Consider the following 17,026-nt stretch of genomic DNA (forward strand, 5'->3'; position numbering starts at 1 on the left):
CTGCAGCCGCCCTCGGCCTAAGCAGCGCTTGCCCCTGGGTCCCAGCCCTGCCTGGCAAGTTGGGGGATGTGGCCCGCCGTGGCCTCTTCAGGAATTGACCAGCCCTCTCTTGCTCCGCCCAGTGACCTGACAGTGAAGTTCTGGAGTGCCCGGCGCCTGGTACCCAGCGGCCCCCACTAGGAGTGAGCTCAGAGGACAGCCTGACCCTCGGCCCAGCGGGGCGGCGCCCGGGGGACAGAGGCTGTGGGCCTCCTGCCCGCCTTCCTCTCCCCGACCTTCCCACGGGACACTGCCCCCTCCCGGCCCCGCCTCTTGGGGACAGGGAGGTCGGGGAGCTAATTAAGCTGTGAAGCCAAATTCCCCTCATTTCTCTCCCCGCAGCCTGCCCCCACCCCCCACCTGTCCCGGGTTCTCTTGCCGCGCTGGCCACGCCCTTCCTCCAGCCTTGGCCCCGGGGGGCCTGTCCGGGAGGTGGGGCAGCCCTCTCAGTGCCCCTCCGGCCAGCAGGCCTCCCCTACATCCTCTGGCCCAGCCACTGCACCTGCCTCTGAGCCCAGAAAGATAGCCCTCAGGTAACCATGGAAACCAGGTGCAGGCAGCTGGCCCTGCAGCTGACCTTAGCCCCTCGGCCACCAGTGGCCACTCCCCGTGGACCCCAGCAATTCTTTGGGTCCCTTTCTGCTGGGGCCACGGTGGAGCTGCTAGAAAGATTCCTTTGGGGAGACGGTCAGCGTCCTTCAGTTATTTAATTTATTTTTTAGTTTTATTTTTGCTGTTGCCTCCTGGAAACTGACTTGAAGTTTCTTCCCACAAGCTTGTTCCTTCAGCTCTTAGGGGCCAGCAGTCCCGGAGGGGATCCGCCCCCCGCCCTCCATTTGCTTTGCAGAGGAGGGCGGCTCCCCTCTGACTCTGCAGCCTGGGCCCGTCCCCGACCTCACCCGGGGGCCGCTCTAGTGCCCCCGCCTCCGGCCGCTTGGCGCGTCAGTGCCTTCCTACGCCGGGGCCTGGCATCCGCCCCGGGCAGCCTTACACCAGCCATGCCCGCAGAGCCACATGTGTCTTCTCACCCGCGGGGTCTCCTGCCCGCTGTCCCCACTCCCAGAACCCCGGGTGGGCCACGTAGGAAGCAGCTCGGAAGACCGTCCACCATGAAGGGGCTTGGACGGCACGCCCGGCCTGGCCCCTCCCCAGCCCCCCTGCATCTCGCCCCGGCCAGGCAGAGCCCCTGGCGTCTTTCCCTGGTTATTCAGGAGACTTGCGTTCAAGCCTTAACTGGCACGGGCCAGGGTCTCTCCCTGTAGGGCCAGCGGTGAGGATGGACTCCACTGAGTTTCTCCTTTCCTGGGGGCCGTGGACTCCCCGCTCCCGGGATGTTGTTCAATCCGCATTCCTTTTCTTTTTACACACTTTCTCTGACGCTTAACTGGTCTTGCGCTTCCTGGCCTCACTCAGTCTGAGCGCCGGGAGCCCCAGCTCTGTTCAGAAGACGCAGTGACTTTTGGATCTTCCGGAGGTGGCCCTGTGCTCTCCCCTCGGTGCCCCTCCCCACGTGGCCAGGGCAGAACTCGCCCTGTCCCCACTGCTCCGAGCTGCCCCCCAGCTCAGAAAGCCGTCCTGCTGTGAGGGCCCCCTGCTGGACTTGGGGTCGACGATGGGGGAGCAGACGTGCAGCAGGGACACGCCCAGAGCCGGGACAGTGTCTTCAGGACTGGAAATCCCTCCTGCTGGGCCATCGCGGAGGTGCCGGGAGCCCCCTCGGCCGCTCAGAAGTGGGTGCAATTCTCCTCTCGGGCCCCGGCCCTCCCCCCACCTCAACAGAAAGCTTCACCCTTGCCTCCTGTAAGGAAGAATCTGCGTGACTGTTTACAAGCTGTAGAAACACAAGGCTGGAGGCCTCGGCCTGGGGCCAGCGGGCAGCGGCCGCAGGCCTGTCCTTGCACAGACGGGCCCTTGGGCCCGCGAGAGGTGCTCAGAGGCCCTGCCCGTTTCCTGCTGCTTCTCGTGGGTCAGCTACCTCACGGCAGGCTGGCTCTGCTGTCCTGGCGGGAAGCACTGACTCTGAACTTGAGGTCTTGGGAGCCTCTCCCAGCTGTGCTCCAGAGCACTGAAGTCTGCCCGCTCCTTCGGGGATGGACTGGGTACATGGTTGGGGGGCCCCCAGCGCCCCTCGATGCACAAGCATCCTCAATGTGGAAGCACAAAATGGTTGTGATTTGAGCACAAGCCAGGGCTGGTGGCAGGCGGCCTGGGCAAACCCGGCCGGGAGGCTCCTCCCAGGAGGCTCTGCCCAGCGGGAGACCGAGGACGCCCGCTTCAGGGGCTGCCCTCGCTCCGACAGGGCTCGGCCCGCGGCCTGTCCTGATTCCGGGACGCATCCTACTACTTCCGCCCTGCTGTGCCCACCCAAAGGCTTGCAGGGCTGGGGGCCCCGGAGTGGCGCCCTTTTTCCCCGACATCCCGAATTGTTGAATGCTCGATCCCAGGTCCATCCCAGCCCCACTGACCCGTATCCTGTCCCGGGGCTGAGCCCCGGGAAAGCTCTCAAAGCTGGCTGGCAAGCGCCCCTGACGGGACCGTCTTCCGGCCACTGCCCACGGCCTTCTCGGCGCGGTCCTGGGCCAGGCCTCTGCTCAACGTTAACCAGGCCAGCGTTCGCTTCCATCTGCAGGGCTGGCTCCTCCGAGGCACCTGGAGTTGACTCGAGCTTGCCAAGGAGAGGGGAAGGCTGAGAGAGGCCAGCACGCCCGAGCCTTTGAGGCGGTCCGGGTGCCGCCTTCCACCCCTTGGGAGGCCATCTGTGGGTCCAGGCATGGTCCGGCCCTGCTGCCCGCCAGGGGCCGGGTGGCTCGGGCAGAGGGAGTTTAAAGCACAAACCACCGGAGGGAGGACTGTCGCCAGGACCTGCTCACGCCACCCGGGGTGGCGGAGACGCGGGCAGGGCTGCTGTACGGTCAGGGAGTCCTGGCCTCTCCCACCGTTGCGGGGCCTGGCTCCCGGGCGTCCTCTGAAGCGGTCTGGGCTGGGTGCCGGCACACCCCCTGGTCGTTCATCCCCACGTCGCCCGGTGTGCTCACCACCGTGTTGTGTGGCCAGGGCCTGCCCTGCCAGAGTGCTGAGCTCCTTCCCGCCAAGTGGCGCAAACCCAGCGCCTCTGTCCCTTTGCACCCCAAGCAGCCAGGGCTTGGCTGCCACCCCCCACAATCCCTCCTCTTTTGGCTCCCAAACCCTTCCCAACCCTCTGATGTGCAAAGATAGAGTTGACAGGGAAAGTTCTGATTCTTCTAAGACATCTTTGTTCTACTCCCCCTCCCCCAGTGATCAGAGGAGCTCCCAGCTGCACCACACCCCAGTTCAGCCCTTTGAACTCCTGTCCCGAGGGCCTTGCAGGGAAGCAGGGGCAGTTCCGGGAAGAGCCGAGGGTCAGAGAAGACCCCTGCCGTGAAGCCCTGCCCTGCCCACCAGCTCTTTTCTAGCTATCCCCTGCCCGGGCGCAGGGTTGCGTTTGGTTCAGCTCCTCCGCTGGGTGGCAGCACAGGTGTATATATGTTTTGTACGTCTGCCGATGACTGTACATAGTGTATGAAAGTTATTTAAACCTCATGCTGTACATTTCTGTTCCCGGACCAGATGTGAGTGTTCTAAGAAGCTGTCATAAATAAAACGCGAATGACCCTTGTCTATGGTGTGTGGTGTGACCCTGAGGGCTACGGATGTTGGGCTGGTGGTCCTCCCTGGGGCAGGGGTTGGGGGAAGGGGCTGGTGGCGGGCGGGGCCAGGCATCTGGGCCAGGCCCTGTGTCCCCTCCTGGGACAGGTGCGCAGCTGGAGGCAAGGGCACCGGTGTTTCCTGAGCGCCTGCTCCATTCCAGACACTGTTCCAGGCGTCATCCATCGGGTTTTCACTACCTGTGTGACAGGCGGCGTTTGCATTTTCTGAAATGAGAAACATCTCAGAGGAAGCGGCTTGCCGGGCATCCTAGCTGCTAAGGGCAGTCATGGTTGACACCCGTTCCTCTCGCTCCATCGGGCGGGAGGCGCCGTGCGGGTTGCCCCCCAGATGCGGTTCTGTTCCTCGTAGCTTAGGAGGAGGGGACAGAAACACAAACGGTCACACGTGCCAACGGCTCCACCGAAGGCGTGACGTTTGCTTCCAGATCACGGCTTCTCAGTCTTAAAAACTCGTATTCCCTTTTCTTTTTCCCACTGCCTTAAAAATCCTCTGTGCTCTGCCTAGACGTCCCATTCTTTTGAACATAAAAGCCCCATTTTTAACATAAAAACGTCTATGAGACGCCGAGCAACCCTGTAATGTGGTCTTCACCCCGGAAGACACAGAGTTGTTGCTGTAAAACGGAGCTGCTCTCGTGCTTGTAACTCACTAGATCCTGTTCGTTAACTGCGGTTTTCCAGGCATCGGTGATGCTCATATAACTTAGGAGTGTAGGCACTTCAGGGTCCATAGTCCCGATGCTCTGCACTAGCTGTGTGTGCAAATCTCTGCTTCGTCAGGTTTAGCTCTATCAAAACTTTTTCATAACAGTTTTATTGAGATGTAATTCCCATACCATAAAGTGTACCCTCTTTTTGGGGAGGTCAGTCCTGACTTCATCTTGTTTCTTTCTGTATTCCCTCAGCGCCTTGTGGCCACAGGTGCTGAGCAAACATTTAAAGAGGGAGAGTGGGAGTGAATGAAGAAAGAACAGCCATCCTGGCGGGTCGAGTGATGAGCTGTCAGCAACTATCTAAACCTGCCTTTTCCTTTTGAAAACCACACATCCCCCCTGCCCCGCCCCCCGCCCCCCCACCCCTGCACCACCACCTCGGGGGCCAGTCTGCACCTTCTTCCCTCCCCCACCACTCGGAAGCTTTCCTTTCTGAGGTCCGTATTAAGAAGACAATTGGGTCTCTCTTTGCTTTGTTTTCCAAATACCAAAGCAAGCTGCTTCCTCCGCCCGCACGGGCCCTGCTGCTGATCCGGACCCACGGCTGGTGACAGGTGATGGCGCCGAGGGGGTCGCCGTGGGCGGAGGAAGGTTCCTCCCTAGAGGGTCCTGGTCCTCACAAGGAAGGGGCTTGGCAAGCTGGGGGACCCTGAGCCAGTGACGGAGATCATCCCCCCGGCCCCGCGGCGGGCACGGGAGCCTCCCAGCCCCGGGGAGCAGCGGTGGCTCCGGAGTCCGGTTGTTTTTGGCCGGTTGACCCAGCTCCACCCACGCCGCCTCCCACCCGGTCTCACCCCACCCTTGCTCCCCACAGGCCATCTTTCACATAGGATTCTGCCCTTCGGGACAGAGCCTACTGTCGACCGCGGGAAGTGACAACGGGGCATCGCCAGCTGCATACCCGCGGGGAGGGGTGAAACCAGAAGACGGAGGACCCGGAGCTGACTGCACCCAGCGGACTCCCCCTCGGCCCCCAGACTTTGACCACAAAAGGTGGTTTTTCCAAATTCAAGTCTTGAAGAAGCCAAGGCACTTAGGGGTGGGGAAGCAGGAATAGTGAGTTAAGGGACATTGCTTTTTATTCTTTTAATGTGGGATTTTTCTCTCCAGATTATGAGTAATAACTGCTTATTATGGCCTCTTTTTAAAAAATTTTTGGCCACACCCCACGGCATGTGGGACCTTAGTTCCCCGACCAGGGATCGAACCCACGCCCCCCGCCCTGGAAGGCAGAGTCTTAACCACCGGACCGCCGCGGAAGTCCAATAACTGTTTATTATAGAAAACTTGGAAAACAAACGAGGATGAAGAAGAGAAATTCTGTTTAGGATATAAGTTCCCAGGCGGCTTTCCCAGGCAAGAAATTTGCACTTCTCGGAATCTGACACGAGCCATTCATTGCCAGGGCTGGGTGGCATCTTAAAAGATAGTTTTTTCCAAACCTCTCAGTTTACAGGTGAAAGGAACTGAGGCCCAGAAGCCGACAGATGTGGCCAAGATCATCCCAGGACAAGAAGGCCCTAGAATCCATTTCCTGGGCTGGTCTCTGCCCATTGAGTCCCTTAACTTGGCTTGACCAAGGCGAGGAGCATGATTGTCTCTGAAGCAGGTCCTATACCAATGCACTTGACCTGCTGATAGGTTATAATACAGTCCATCCTTTGTCATTGCTTGTAGCAAAGCAGGATGGCGCTCTGGAGGGCGAGGCAGGGACCGTGAGCGTATACTGAGTCTTGTGACTTTCCCCGAGCACCGCCACCTATAACAGGTGCGGCCGGAAAGGCCCCTAGTGCCAGCTGGTGACAAAGGCGGTGGGTGGAAGAGGCTTCTGGCCATTGCCGGGTTAGCACGAGCTTCAACGCTGCCTCTGAGGTCTGTTTGCAAGCGTGGCAGCGACTCCCGCCGCTCCCCGGGCCCAGATAACCCGGGGGGCGTGGCCACTGCTGAGAGGGAGGCGTGGAAGGTGGAGACGCGGCCACCGAGCGGGAGCTCCACACGTCCCCGGGGTCTGGGGCGCGGGTGACAGAGGCCAGACGCTGCAGGGCCAGAGACAGAGCCAGGCTGGGCGTCCGCCTCGCTGTGGCCAGAGTTTGGGCCGCGGGGCCCCTGCTCTGTAGGACGTGGGGGTCACTGTCCCTGTACCCAGAGCTCTGCCCAGGGCCCGGCTGACTGAGGTTGGGGGTAACGGGTGACACCCCGGCTCCAAGGCGGGGCGGGGTGGTGGCGATGGGAACAGCCGGTGGCCCTGCGTGGACGGAGAGCCGCCCCGGGATGGTGGGACGGCCCCCGGCAGGGCCGGTTCCAGCAGGGGCAGTGGGATATGGTAGGCGCTCACCCCGCTGACCCGTCGGCGTGGCAGGAGGGACAGCGGCCAAGTTTTCCATGCCCAGGCCTGAGCGCTGTCACCTGGGCCGGGGTGTGCTGAGCCACGGGACCGCCACAGTGGTGCTGCGCGGAGCCGCCTGGTGCCTGGAGCGTAGTATGCGAACGCTGACCCCCCCGGGAGCTGACTGATGCCCTTTAACAAGCGGCGTAAACCAGCCAGCGTGCACTGCCTACGGCCAGGAGCCCTGCCCACAGCCCCCGCATCCCAGCACCGCTTTGCTCCCAGTTCGCAGTTCAAGCTGAGCTTCCGCACTCTGGCCTCAGCGCCCTGGCTGAGTGGGGGCGGGGCTGGGAGGGGCCTGGTCCCAGAGGTTCGCTGCCGCCGAGAAGGCAACCCTACCCCGGGCGGGAATGGGCTCCAGGGGAAAGACGAGGAAACACCTCCTGCTCGGACGTTCCCTCTTTCTCCTTTTATTTTTAATTTAAAAAAATTTTTGGTTTTTGACCGTGCTGCACGGCTTATGGGATCTCAGTTCCCCAACCAGGGATTGAACCCCGGCCATGGCAGGGAGAGCCCGGAATCCTAGCCGCTAGGTCAGCAGTGGTCCCTCTCCCTTTATCATAGAGGCTTTGCAGGGACGCACCCGCACGTCTAGAGCAGGGCTCAGAAGCCCAGCCGCAGTCACCGCGGCCACCGGCTTGTCGGCCCTGGACGCAGACTCAGAAACGGGCCTTTCTCGGCCTCCTGCAACAGAAGCAGGAGCTGGGCGCTGGGGATCTTCATCTTCTCCTTGGCTTCCAGGACGTAGGAGGCCTGCGCGGCCAGGCAGCTGACCGCGGGGTCGGGGTCTTCCCGCATGTGCTTCAGGGCTGCAACACAGACACAGCGGTGCTGGGCAGGAGGGCCTGGGCCTGGGGGACGGGGGCTCGTGGGCAGGGGGACGGTGCTGTGCAGCAAGGGGCAGGACAGCTTGTAGAGTGTAAGCAAGAGCTCCTCCTGGGGGTGCACACACCCGGTCACAAGCAGGACGTCCCTGGGCCCCTCCCTCCACCACGCCCCCCACTGACCCTGCGCCTGCAAAGGTCACAGCAGCCCCTGTGGTCCAAATCCAACGGGCCGCCCCAGCGTCTCTCTTCCTACACTCATGCTATGGTCACCATCATTTCCCGAAGCTTCTCCTCTTGGGTGACCGTGACGCTCCTCTCTTCTCGCCCCTCTTCCACTCCTCTGCCGGATTCTCTTTCCTAGACTCTCGCTGGGTCCCGGAATCCCGATGCTGACTGCGTGCCTGTCCCGCTGCGCGAGTCCAGGCAGGGCCACAGCTTCCACCTGCCGTTCCAGTGCACGTCCCTGCCCACGGCCCAGCCCGCTCTCCCTGCGTCAGGGACCCGCGTCTGACGTCCAGTGGGACGGACCCCACAAGCCTTACTGACTCCACGTGTACGAGTCGAGCTACTGGCGTCCCCTCCACACCTGGTCCTACCTCTGGATTCTCCCCTCAGCCTCCGACGCCAGCACTCACCTGTGTTAGGAGCCCGGGAGTCCACCCTTACCCGCACGCTCCACGTCAAATCAGCCTCCAAGACTGGCTAACCCCCCATGTCTTCGTCTCCATGACCCCATCACCTCTCCCTGGCCCCCGGCCCAGACCCAGTCCTGTCCCGGGAACTTATCCTCCGACCTGCCGCCAGGCGGTCTGTCAAAACTGCGCGGCCATTCGACCACGTGACCCCCTTGCTTAGTGCTTCGATGGCTCCCCGTTTCCTACAGCGTCAAGTCCTGCTCTTGTGTCCCAACCTCCACCAAACCATACGACCCAGCCTCCTGCTTCCTGCCCTGTGGTCCTGTACCAGGGCGGCACCCCGGCAGCCAGGAGCCAAGCCAGCCCGCAGATGTTTCCTTCTGCTCCGCACACTGTTTCAAACCTTCTAAATTAGTTGCCAATATAAACGCGGGAAATTGCACCTAAAATCAGGATTTCCACTTCCTATAGCGAAGTGGAAGATGTAGCGACCCTGAGCCCACGTTTTCTCATAGATGCAATCAGGGGGTCTCAGCCTTCTCAGGTGGGGACTGTGCCGTCCGCAGAGGGATGGATGGAACTGTTGAGAGGATGAGGGGAAGGACACAGTTCCTCATGTCCTACTGATACCTGTGCAATCAAAACCTTATTTCTAATCGTCTGTGCCCAGAACTTGACTGTGCCTTTTATAGAAACACAGAGTACTTTTTATGGTTCAGATATACACTGGATTTTCTAGGGACGCAGCTACAATATAGATCAAAGCAAGACTGTACTTCACATTTTCAGAACTTCGCCAAAAATCGTCCATCACTTTGGAAGTCACATCACCAGCGGCAACACTTGTTGGGTCACTATTTGCGCCCCCAACACACGACCTGCCTTTGTAGCCGGTCCATCCGCGGGCAGGAGGCCCCACGTCACGTCTCCTAGAGGCGCTGGGCCGGGCGCGGCCACGCTTATATCACGGTCACATCCTGCCACGTTATCACGTCATGTTATGTTACATTCTATGAAAAGGTACTTTCATTTCTCCTCTGGAGCTAGGGTTTCATATCTCTTTACTTTGGGAGTCTGTAGAGGCGGTGATATTACCCACACGTTTCACTTCAGGATAGTAAGGGGCGGTTGTCGAACGCGTGCTCTGTCGAGGCCGAGAAGCAGGGCCGGAGCTGCACCAGGACCCTCAGCCCTCCAGACCCACCTGGCCTGCTCCTCTGCTTGACGTTACCTGTGTGGCCCGGAGGCATTTGAGTTTTCTGCTCCTGCTTTAATGGTTCCAAGCCACTTGTAGCTCCCCACACGCTGGGCTCTCCCGCCCTCATTTCCCATTATCAAGTCCTATCAGATGAGGTGGCCCAGGCCCCGGGGACAGAGTGAGAGCCCTGCCCCACTGCTCCACGCCCCCTGTAGGGCAGCACCTCACCTGCACCCCTGAGCCCAGCCCTTTGCGGCAGCGTTACCTCGCCCTCCACTCCCCACTGCCCCCGGAGGACAGCTCTGCAGGAAGCCTTCCTTCAACCCCCAGACTGGGCTGAGCGCGCCCCCACCTTGCATTACGAAGTACATTCCTCTCTTTCAGCCTTTACTCGACTATTCCAGAATGATCCACCTGTGTGCCTAGTTCCCCAACTCAGACAGGAAGCAATGGGAGCGGGGTGGGGCAGGGGCCACATGTAGGAGCTGGGCGCAGAGTGGACGGCCAGTGGGCATCTCATCACCGCACCACTGCAAACCCGGAAGCCGCAGGAAAAAGACCCACACGGCTGGGTGCCCCGGCCTCCCGGCCCAGGAGCGGGCGCCGCGGGAGCCGCGACTTACCAGGGCTCTGAGGATGGTCCAGACGTCCTTCTCGGCAAATATCGCTTTGGGCTTTGACCAGCCCATCAAGGTGGCCGTAAGGCAGAGGGCGGACCGGGCAATCCGGAGAGCTGGGGAGGCTCAGTGCAAGGTGTTACAGGGCAGGACAAGGAGGAGACCCCGAGGGGCATGGAGAGAGGAGACGGACGGCGGTGAGGTCAGCCCTGCGGGCACGGGACTCAGTGAACTCCGAGGGACCCCGGGTGGGAGGAAAGCCGGGCCGTCCTTTGGCTGTACCTGCACCCTTTCTCCTACCAATGAGAAGTTGAAAAATCAGGGTGGTAATGATTTTCCCAGTTGCTATGTTACTGTACGGAGACCCACCCAGCGCCCAAAACAGTTTCTCAGAGAAGAGATTTCCCCATCAGGGTCGGCTCTGCCAGAAATGTCCAAGCTGAGTTCCCTGGGAGGGACCCTCCCCCACCCCCCACCCCCCTCCCCCCTCCACAAAGATAACGTCCCAGCTCAGCTGCTGGTTCAGCGCATCCTCACGCGCCCGTCAGAGCCTTGCCGGGCAAATGAGCCGGGTGTGTGCAAGCCAATATCAGCACTTCTCAGCTGCAGTTCACGCGCCCAGGCTCCCGGGCTCAGAGCCAGGCCATCCACTGCAGAACACGGACCAGTTCCGGGCCCTCTCTGTTCTGGACGCCGTGCTGCCTCCAATGGGGGCCTCCCCGCCCTGGGAGCCCGTCTCTGGTCAGTGGCAAAGGGCAGAGAGAGGCTTGGAGAGAAGGCCAGTGATGCCTGGGGCCGGGAACCACGGGGGCACTCCTGGGAAAGGAAGTGTCACACCCACAGCTTTCCACTGTGCGCTGGTGGCCGGCCGGGGAGCCGGGGCTGCAGAAAAGCCCGGTGCAGGCGTCGGGTCACCCCGAGCCTCTAAGTGCTGCCCTCCAAGGTCAGAGACGGGAGCCTCCTTCAGCCCCGCCCCCGGTGCGTTCCCCTCCAGCATTCCGTGAACTTTGGGGGCCCGTCCCCGCACTGGGGATTATCCCTCTGCGCCCCAGGCCTCTTCCTCCCCTGCCAAGGCTCCCCGTCTGGGCATCCCATACTCGGTGGAGGCCGAGGGTTACCATTGTGAGATCCTGTATGTTGGCAAACCATTCCGCTCGGAAATGCTTCTGCAGATCCTTCAGGATGTCCTCTGTCTCGTGTTTCATACCTCCGACCCAAAACCAACAGTTCGGGGCGGGGCCTTAACAGGGAAAAAGGAACACGCCCTGCCCTCTCCCCTGCAAACGTCAGAGATCAAGAGGGTTTATAGGTGGGATGACGTTTGCCCAACAGAACAAGGAGGGTTCCCTGGTCCCTAGTGCCAGGCCAGTGGGTGGAGGGCGAGTGTGGCGGTGAGGTGCCTGGTCCTCTAGCAGCTGCTGCTCCTGTACCACGTTCCCCCCTCTACCCGCTGCCAAGCAACCAGGAAATACACCCTATTCACTCACAAAACGTCAAGTTCCTGAAACTCCCTTTGGGGGAGACTTGCAAATTCCTCTGACACCTCTGTAAGTGTGTGTGGTGGTCTGTATCTTTGGTTTTCCCGGGGCAGAGAAAGCCTAGATCAGGGACGCCCAAGTTTGTTCCGTGAGAAAGGAGCCTCCTTTTCCCAGCTTCACACCTCACGGCGGCAGTGGGACAGCTGGGAAACACTGAGGATTCAAGTTGATCTCATAGGTGGCTGCAAGCCTAGCTCGCTGTTCTCCCAAGACTCTCCTGGAACCTCTGAAAAGGGCATTGCATCAGCACTGCACTCGGGGTTCATCTAGATAAAGCGCATTTACAGCATTGCAGCTGTGAGAGAGGCAGGCCCTTTGATGCCCCCAGCACCACATGGGGTGTCCACGGTCGTCCTTGTCACTCCTACGAACCAGAGGGTCCCACGGCCACGGCCACGAGGCAATCCAGGCTCATAACACTTACCTCTATGAAGCACGAGGATTTTGAACAGGTCGTGCAGGGTCTCTAAGGCCCCCACGCTGATCTCCTGGTTGGGGTTCATGCAGAAGAGGCCTAGGGTGCCCATGAGCTGCCCGCTCATCGAGAACTCTGCCATGTGCTGCAGGAAGAGGACACTGGGTGCGCCCAGCCGTCCACAGGGGGCTCCTCCCCCCACCCCCGGGGCCACCATCCCCTCCCCGCCCATATCGCTCAACATCTGCTGTGGGTGCCCGCCCACCAGCTCCGCACTGTACTGGCAAAGGAGACCTTCCAAGTCAGCACGCAGGGGAGTGGAGCGGCCAGACCGCTGGGACACGGTAGCCAACGGGAGCTGTGGACCCAGCCCGGCTCTCTGGGCCAAGGTCCCCCACCAGGGCTGAGATGTGCGTGCCCGATTGGAGCTCACAGGCGCGGGGTGGGGGGGAGAAAAAGGCGCTCTGACCACCCTCCAGGGCCCCGTGCAGAGCCCCAGTCGGGTGTCCCATGTGCACAGAGGCAGGGGTCAGCCTTCCGCCGCCCCAGGCGCTCACCGACAGCTCAGGGAAATTGCAGGTAAGCCTCGGCAGCCGGGAAATGGCCCCCAAGGCCCGGGACTGTTCGTGCACTTTCTCCGACCGTACCAAGCAAGGCAGGATGATCTGGAAGGAGAGCGAGGAGACCCCATCCACACACATGGGAGCACCGCCCCCTCCCTTCTTAGTCTTTTCAGTGAGCGGGGACCACTCTTCGTTGCGGTGCGCGGGCTTATTGCGGTGGCTTCTCTTGTTGCGGAGCACGGGCTCTAGGCGCGCGGGCTCAGTAGTTGTGGCGCACGGGCTCGGTAGTTGTGGTGCGTGGGCTCAGTAGTTGTGGCGCGTGGGCTCAGTAGTTGTGGCTCACGGGCTCTAGAGCGCAGGCTCAGTAGTTGTGGTGCACGGGCCTCATTGCTCCGTGGCATGTGGGATCTTCCCGTACCAGGGCTCGAACCCGTGTCCCCTGCCTTTGCAGGCGGATTCTCAACCACTGCGCCACCCACCAAGGAAGTCCCTCCCTTCTTAGTCCTGAGTCCACATCCCCGACCCCCTTAACGACAAGCAGGAGCTTCCTGCTGCAGCATGTAGGCCAAAGAAACGACAGGAGGGAGGCCTCAGCGGGCAGCAGAGTTCACGTATTTCTAGTTTTCTGCAATGAACATGCTTTGCTTGTAAAATTAGAAAGAAAACAATAAACATCATTAAAAATGAAAAAAATACAAGAAATGATACATTCCAAAAGAACGATGTCCCAACGTGGACACAGTTCTTCTCTAGATACGGCCCTCATCAAAGTTCTTTAGTAAGATATATGGGCAGGGACTTCCCTGGTGGTCCAGTGGGTAAGACTCCGCACTCCCAATGCAGGGGGCCCAGGTTCGATCCCTGGTCGGGAAACTAGATCCCACATGCCGCCGCTAAACCCGCGCACCGCAACTGCTGAGCCCACGTGCCGCAACTAGAGAAGCTCGGGTGCTGCAACAAAGACCCAGTGCAGCCAAAATTAATTAATTAATTAATTTAAAAAATTAGATATCTGGGCAATCTTGTCTCCTTATCTTTAGTCACACCTAATATTATATCCAAAATTATATTATCCTAAGTAATTCCCGTCTTGCTCATGAAAGTTGGTTTCAAGTGACTCTGGGCTATTTCTCAAATTCACACTCACCCCTACGGGTGACAATTTATCATAACTGAGAATATCTGGGAGACTCTATGAAGACAGAGGGAGACACAGGAGCCTGTCTCCGGGTGACAGTCACACCTGCGGAGGTTTGAGGACCGATGGCCTTTGCCTGGAGCGGCCCCCAGACTGTCCTAATGTTCCTTTGCTCCCCCCAACACACCAGATTTAACCCAGGACTTCAATGTCCCTGACTGCTGTGGACACTCACCTCCAGGAGGCTCTGCAGGATGACCATGCTGGGCTCCAGACGCTCCAGCACAAGAGCCTGTAACATATCATCTAAGGCCTGGACGGTCTGGCAAGTGGGGGACGTGGGGTGTCAGAGGATGGACAGCTCCCTGGGGCACCCCATCCCCCTGAGACCCCTCCCCACGGGGAAGGGAGCCAGGCCAGCTCTGCCGCCACACTCCCAGCTTCCCAAGCGCTGGCCTTTCTTGACCTCACTGAAGCCCGGACCTGCTCCCCTGGCAGGCCAGAGAGCAGCAGTGGGCACTGGGCAGTTCTTGCCAACAAATACAGCCCCATGGGGCCCTCACCGTCAGCGATTCGTTCTCTAACGTTTTTGATCAAGGAAACTTCCAGCTTTAAAACTGAAAATTCTCGGGAAGACTTGGCCAAGTCTATTGGCCAGTAATTCCATAGAATCTGTGGGTTTATCGCCAGACTGTCTCCTCCTGAGACTGGGGCTGTCACGGAACTAGAGAAACGTAGTCCTTGTGAGAGGAGGACGTGGGCTGCGTGCGAGCAGGAACCAACCCCGGGGAGATGGGGAGGGAGGCCTGGAGAGAAGAGGACGGTGGGTGGGTGGGCTCCTCGGGGTCAGACCAGCCCCGGCAGATGGGCCAAGGTGGGTACCTGGACGTAGAGACTAGCACTGTCCTTGCGGTCCAGACTGGGCGTGATGGGCGGCAGGGGGATGATGCTGGAGAGGCTGGCCTTGGCCAGGTCCAGCTTCTGGGACAGGTGGAGCGGTGGGTTCACCTGGCTGGAGGGGAGGGGAGGGAAGGAGCCACGGGAGGGCTTTGGAGGACAGGTTAGTGTCGAGGGCCCCGGGGGAGACTCTGCTCTGCCCTCTTTCTGAGGCACGGGAAACAGTGGGACCTGAGCCCCACACGCTTCCCTGCCAGGGAAGGGGGCCCCGGCTTCTTGGGGAGCCTTCCCCACACTGATGTCCTAACAGCTTTCTAACAGTGAGAGCTGGGGGCATCCCACCCCAGGAGGCTGGGAGGCCAGGTGGCGGTCATGGGCCCTGCCACCCACAGCCCAGAGCTCAGGTCCCCAAGCCTTGCCCTCCTCCCAGCCCCAGTGCTCCCGCAGCAGAGACCCTGCGGCTCGGGGGAGGGAACGGCCTGGGGAACCTCAGGGCCGCCATGCAGAGCATGGCTTGCGGACGCACGGTGCTGACCAAGGCCTCCGTGGATTCTTCAAGGATTAATGTCTGGAAGGGCCAGGAGGAAAGGAGAATTCCCCTCAGAGAGGGACGCCAGCCCCGGCTCAGGAACTTCAGCGTGTCGACGTCGAACTAGGATGGAGGGACACTCAAACCTCTGCCCGCGGCCCCCCTGCCGCCCGCCCCCAGACCCTGCCCCACGCCGGGCGCAGGCCCTGCCCTGGCGTTCACCGTGGCCCGGCCCCTCCGTAGGCGTCCGGGGACGGGGGCCCACGAGGCAGGTACTTTTGCCCGGCACCTGTCCGGTGGCCTGGCCGCCTAAGAGGCCAAGTCAGGCAGCTTCCAAGCCAGGGCTAATATCCAAAACCCAAGGAAGCGTGAGCCCTCGTGTTTTCCTACTTTCCTCCGCAGCTCTCAGAAAGCTCCAGAGAATTTCCTTACCACCCGTTCTCGTCCCAGAGATTCCAGAATACGCTCGCAGGCTTCCCTTTCCGACCGGCGCAGTCCCGCAGCTGGGAGGAGGCCCGGCCGATTCCCCCGGCGCAACAGGAAAGCAGAAACCCCCTCCCCCCGCCCTCGGCCAAGAGGGCTCCGCGGCCGTCGGGGGCCAGCGTGGGTGCCCCAGCTCCAAGGACGAGCTTCTCCAGGCCTGTGGCCGAGAGTGGACCTCAGGAGCCTCCGTGGAAAGGCAACCACGTGGGGACTTGGTTAAGAGATTTTCTGCATCAGGTACGGCCGGGATAGGACAGCAGTGGAAAGAGAGAGTCCTTTAAGTCACCCCCAGCGGCCGCAGATAGAAATCCCTGAACGGGAGGGGACTGGAAACCTCAAATCAGTCTCAGCATCTCCCCTGACGACTGGGCTGGTGTAACCCTCGGGCGAGCCTCTCTGAGCAGGGACCCGGGTGTGGACACAGAGACGGGGGAGGGGGTGAGGCTAAGAATAGGCCTGTCCACCCACGGCCGTCGGGAGCGGGTGAAGCAAGAGGACGGAGGCGGTGGCAGCCCTGGGACCCGAAGCAACACCGGCCACTAAGCCTGAGGTCAGGCCATGTCTCACCGCCCTGCCGCAGAGCGCCCTGGGTGTGCAGGTGGGGTTAAAGGCACAGCACAGCTGCCATGTTTCAAGTGCCCGAAATCAGGGCCCTGTGCTTTACGCGCCCTGCGACCTTCCGAGTTAAAGTCCCTCAGCTCGCTTCCCCGTCTGTACAGTGGAGAGGATGACCGCCCCTGTCATTGTTGTGAGGATTAAATGAACGACAGCATGATAATGATAAATACTAAATGATAACAATAAATAATTAACACAGGATAATGATAAATAAAGGAGAAATCTTGAGCAAATTAAATTCTCCTTTAACTCGGGGATGATAATCACAGTGCCTATCCCTGTTATGATGGTTAAATTAATTCATTCACATAAAAAATTTAGAATGGCCTCTGGCCCACAGTAGGAAATCAATAAGTGCTTTCTCCTTCACACATGTCATTGAACACCTTTTACGTGAAATGTGCTCTTTCAGGCAGAGCTTACAGACGTAGCGTGGACATATCAACAGGTCCCTTCACGGGACATTGTTTCGTGTCCTTGTGAAGGAATTACTTCTGCGTCTGCTCGTACGCTTTTGTGTGTATGCATACACACATATATATGTGTGTGTGTGTACACGCAGGAGGTCAGAGAAAATCTCACTGACTGAACCTGAGTGGCCCTGGAGGCCGTGAGGAGCAAGCCCTGCAGATACCTGGGGAAAGAACTTTCTAGGCCAGAAGAGCAGCCCTCGCAAAGGCCCTGGGGCAGGACCACGCCTGATACGTTCCTGCAACAGCCTGGAGGCCTGGAGCCTGGAGT

General features: G+C 60.1%; 1 protein-coding gene across 2 annotated transcripts in view; it reads left to right on the forward strand.

Moving 5' to 3' along the window:
- The window catches only part of KIF21B (kinesin family member 21B), a 44,089-nt gene extending 40,430 nt beyond the window's left edge, over positions 1 to 3,659 (forward strand). For both annotated transcript variants that reach the window (XM_060126513.1, XM_060126523.1), the window contains one exon: positions 123 to 3,659. In XM_060126513.1, coding sequence (XP_059982496.1) covers positions 123 to 180 — 58 coding nt within the window. In that variant the 3' untranslated portion in view covers positions 181 to 3,659. The remainder of the gene's footprint in view (positions 1 to 122) is intronic.
- The last annotated feature ends 13,367 nt before the right edge of the window (positions 3,660 to 17,026 follow it).

Source organism: Lagenorhynchus albirostris, chromosome 2 (assembly GCF_949774975.1).
Source record: "Lagenorhynchus albirostris chromosome 2, mLagAlb1.1, whole genome shotgun sequence".
Taxonomy (NCBI): Eukaryota; Metazoa; Chordata; class Mammalia; order Artiodactyla; family Delphinidae; genus Lagenorhynchus; species Lagenorhynchus albirostris.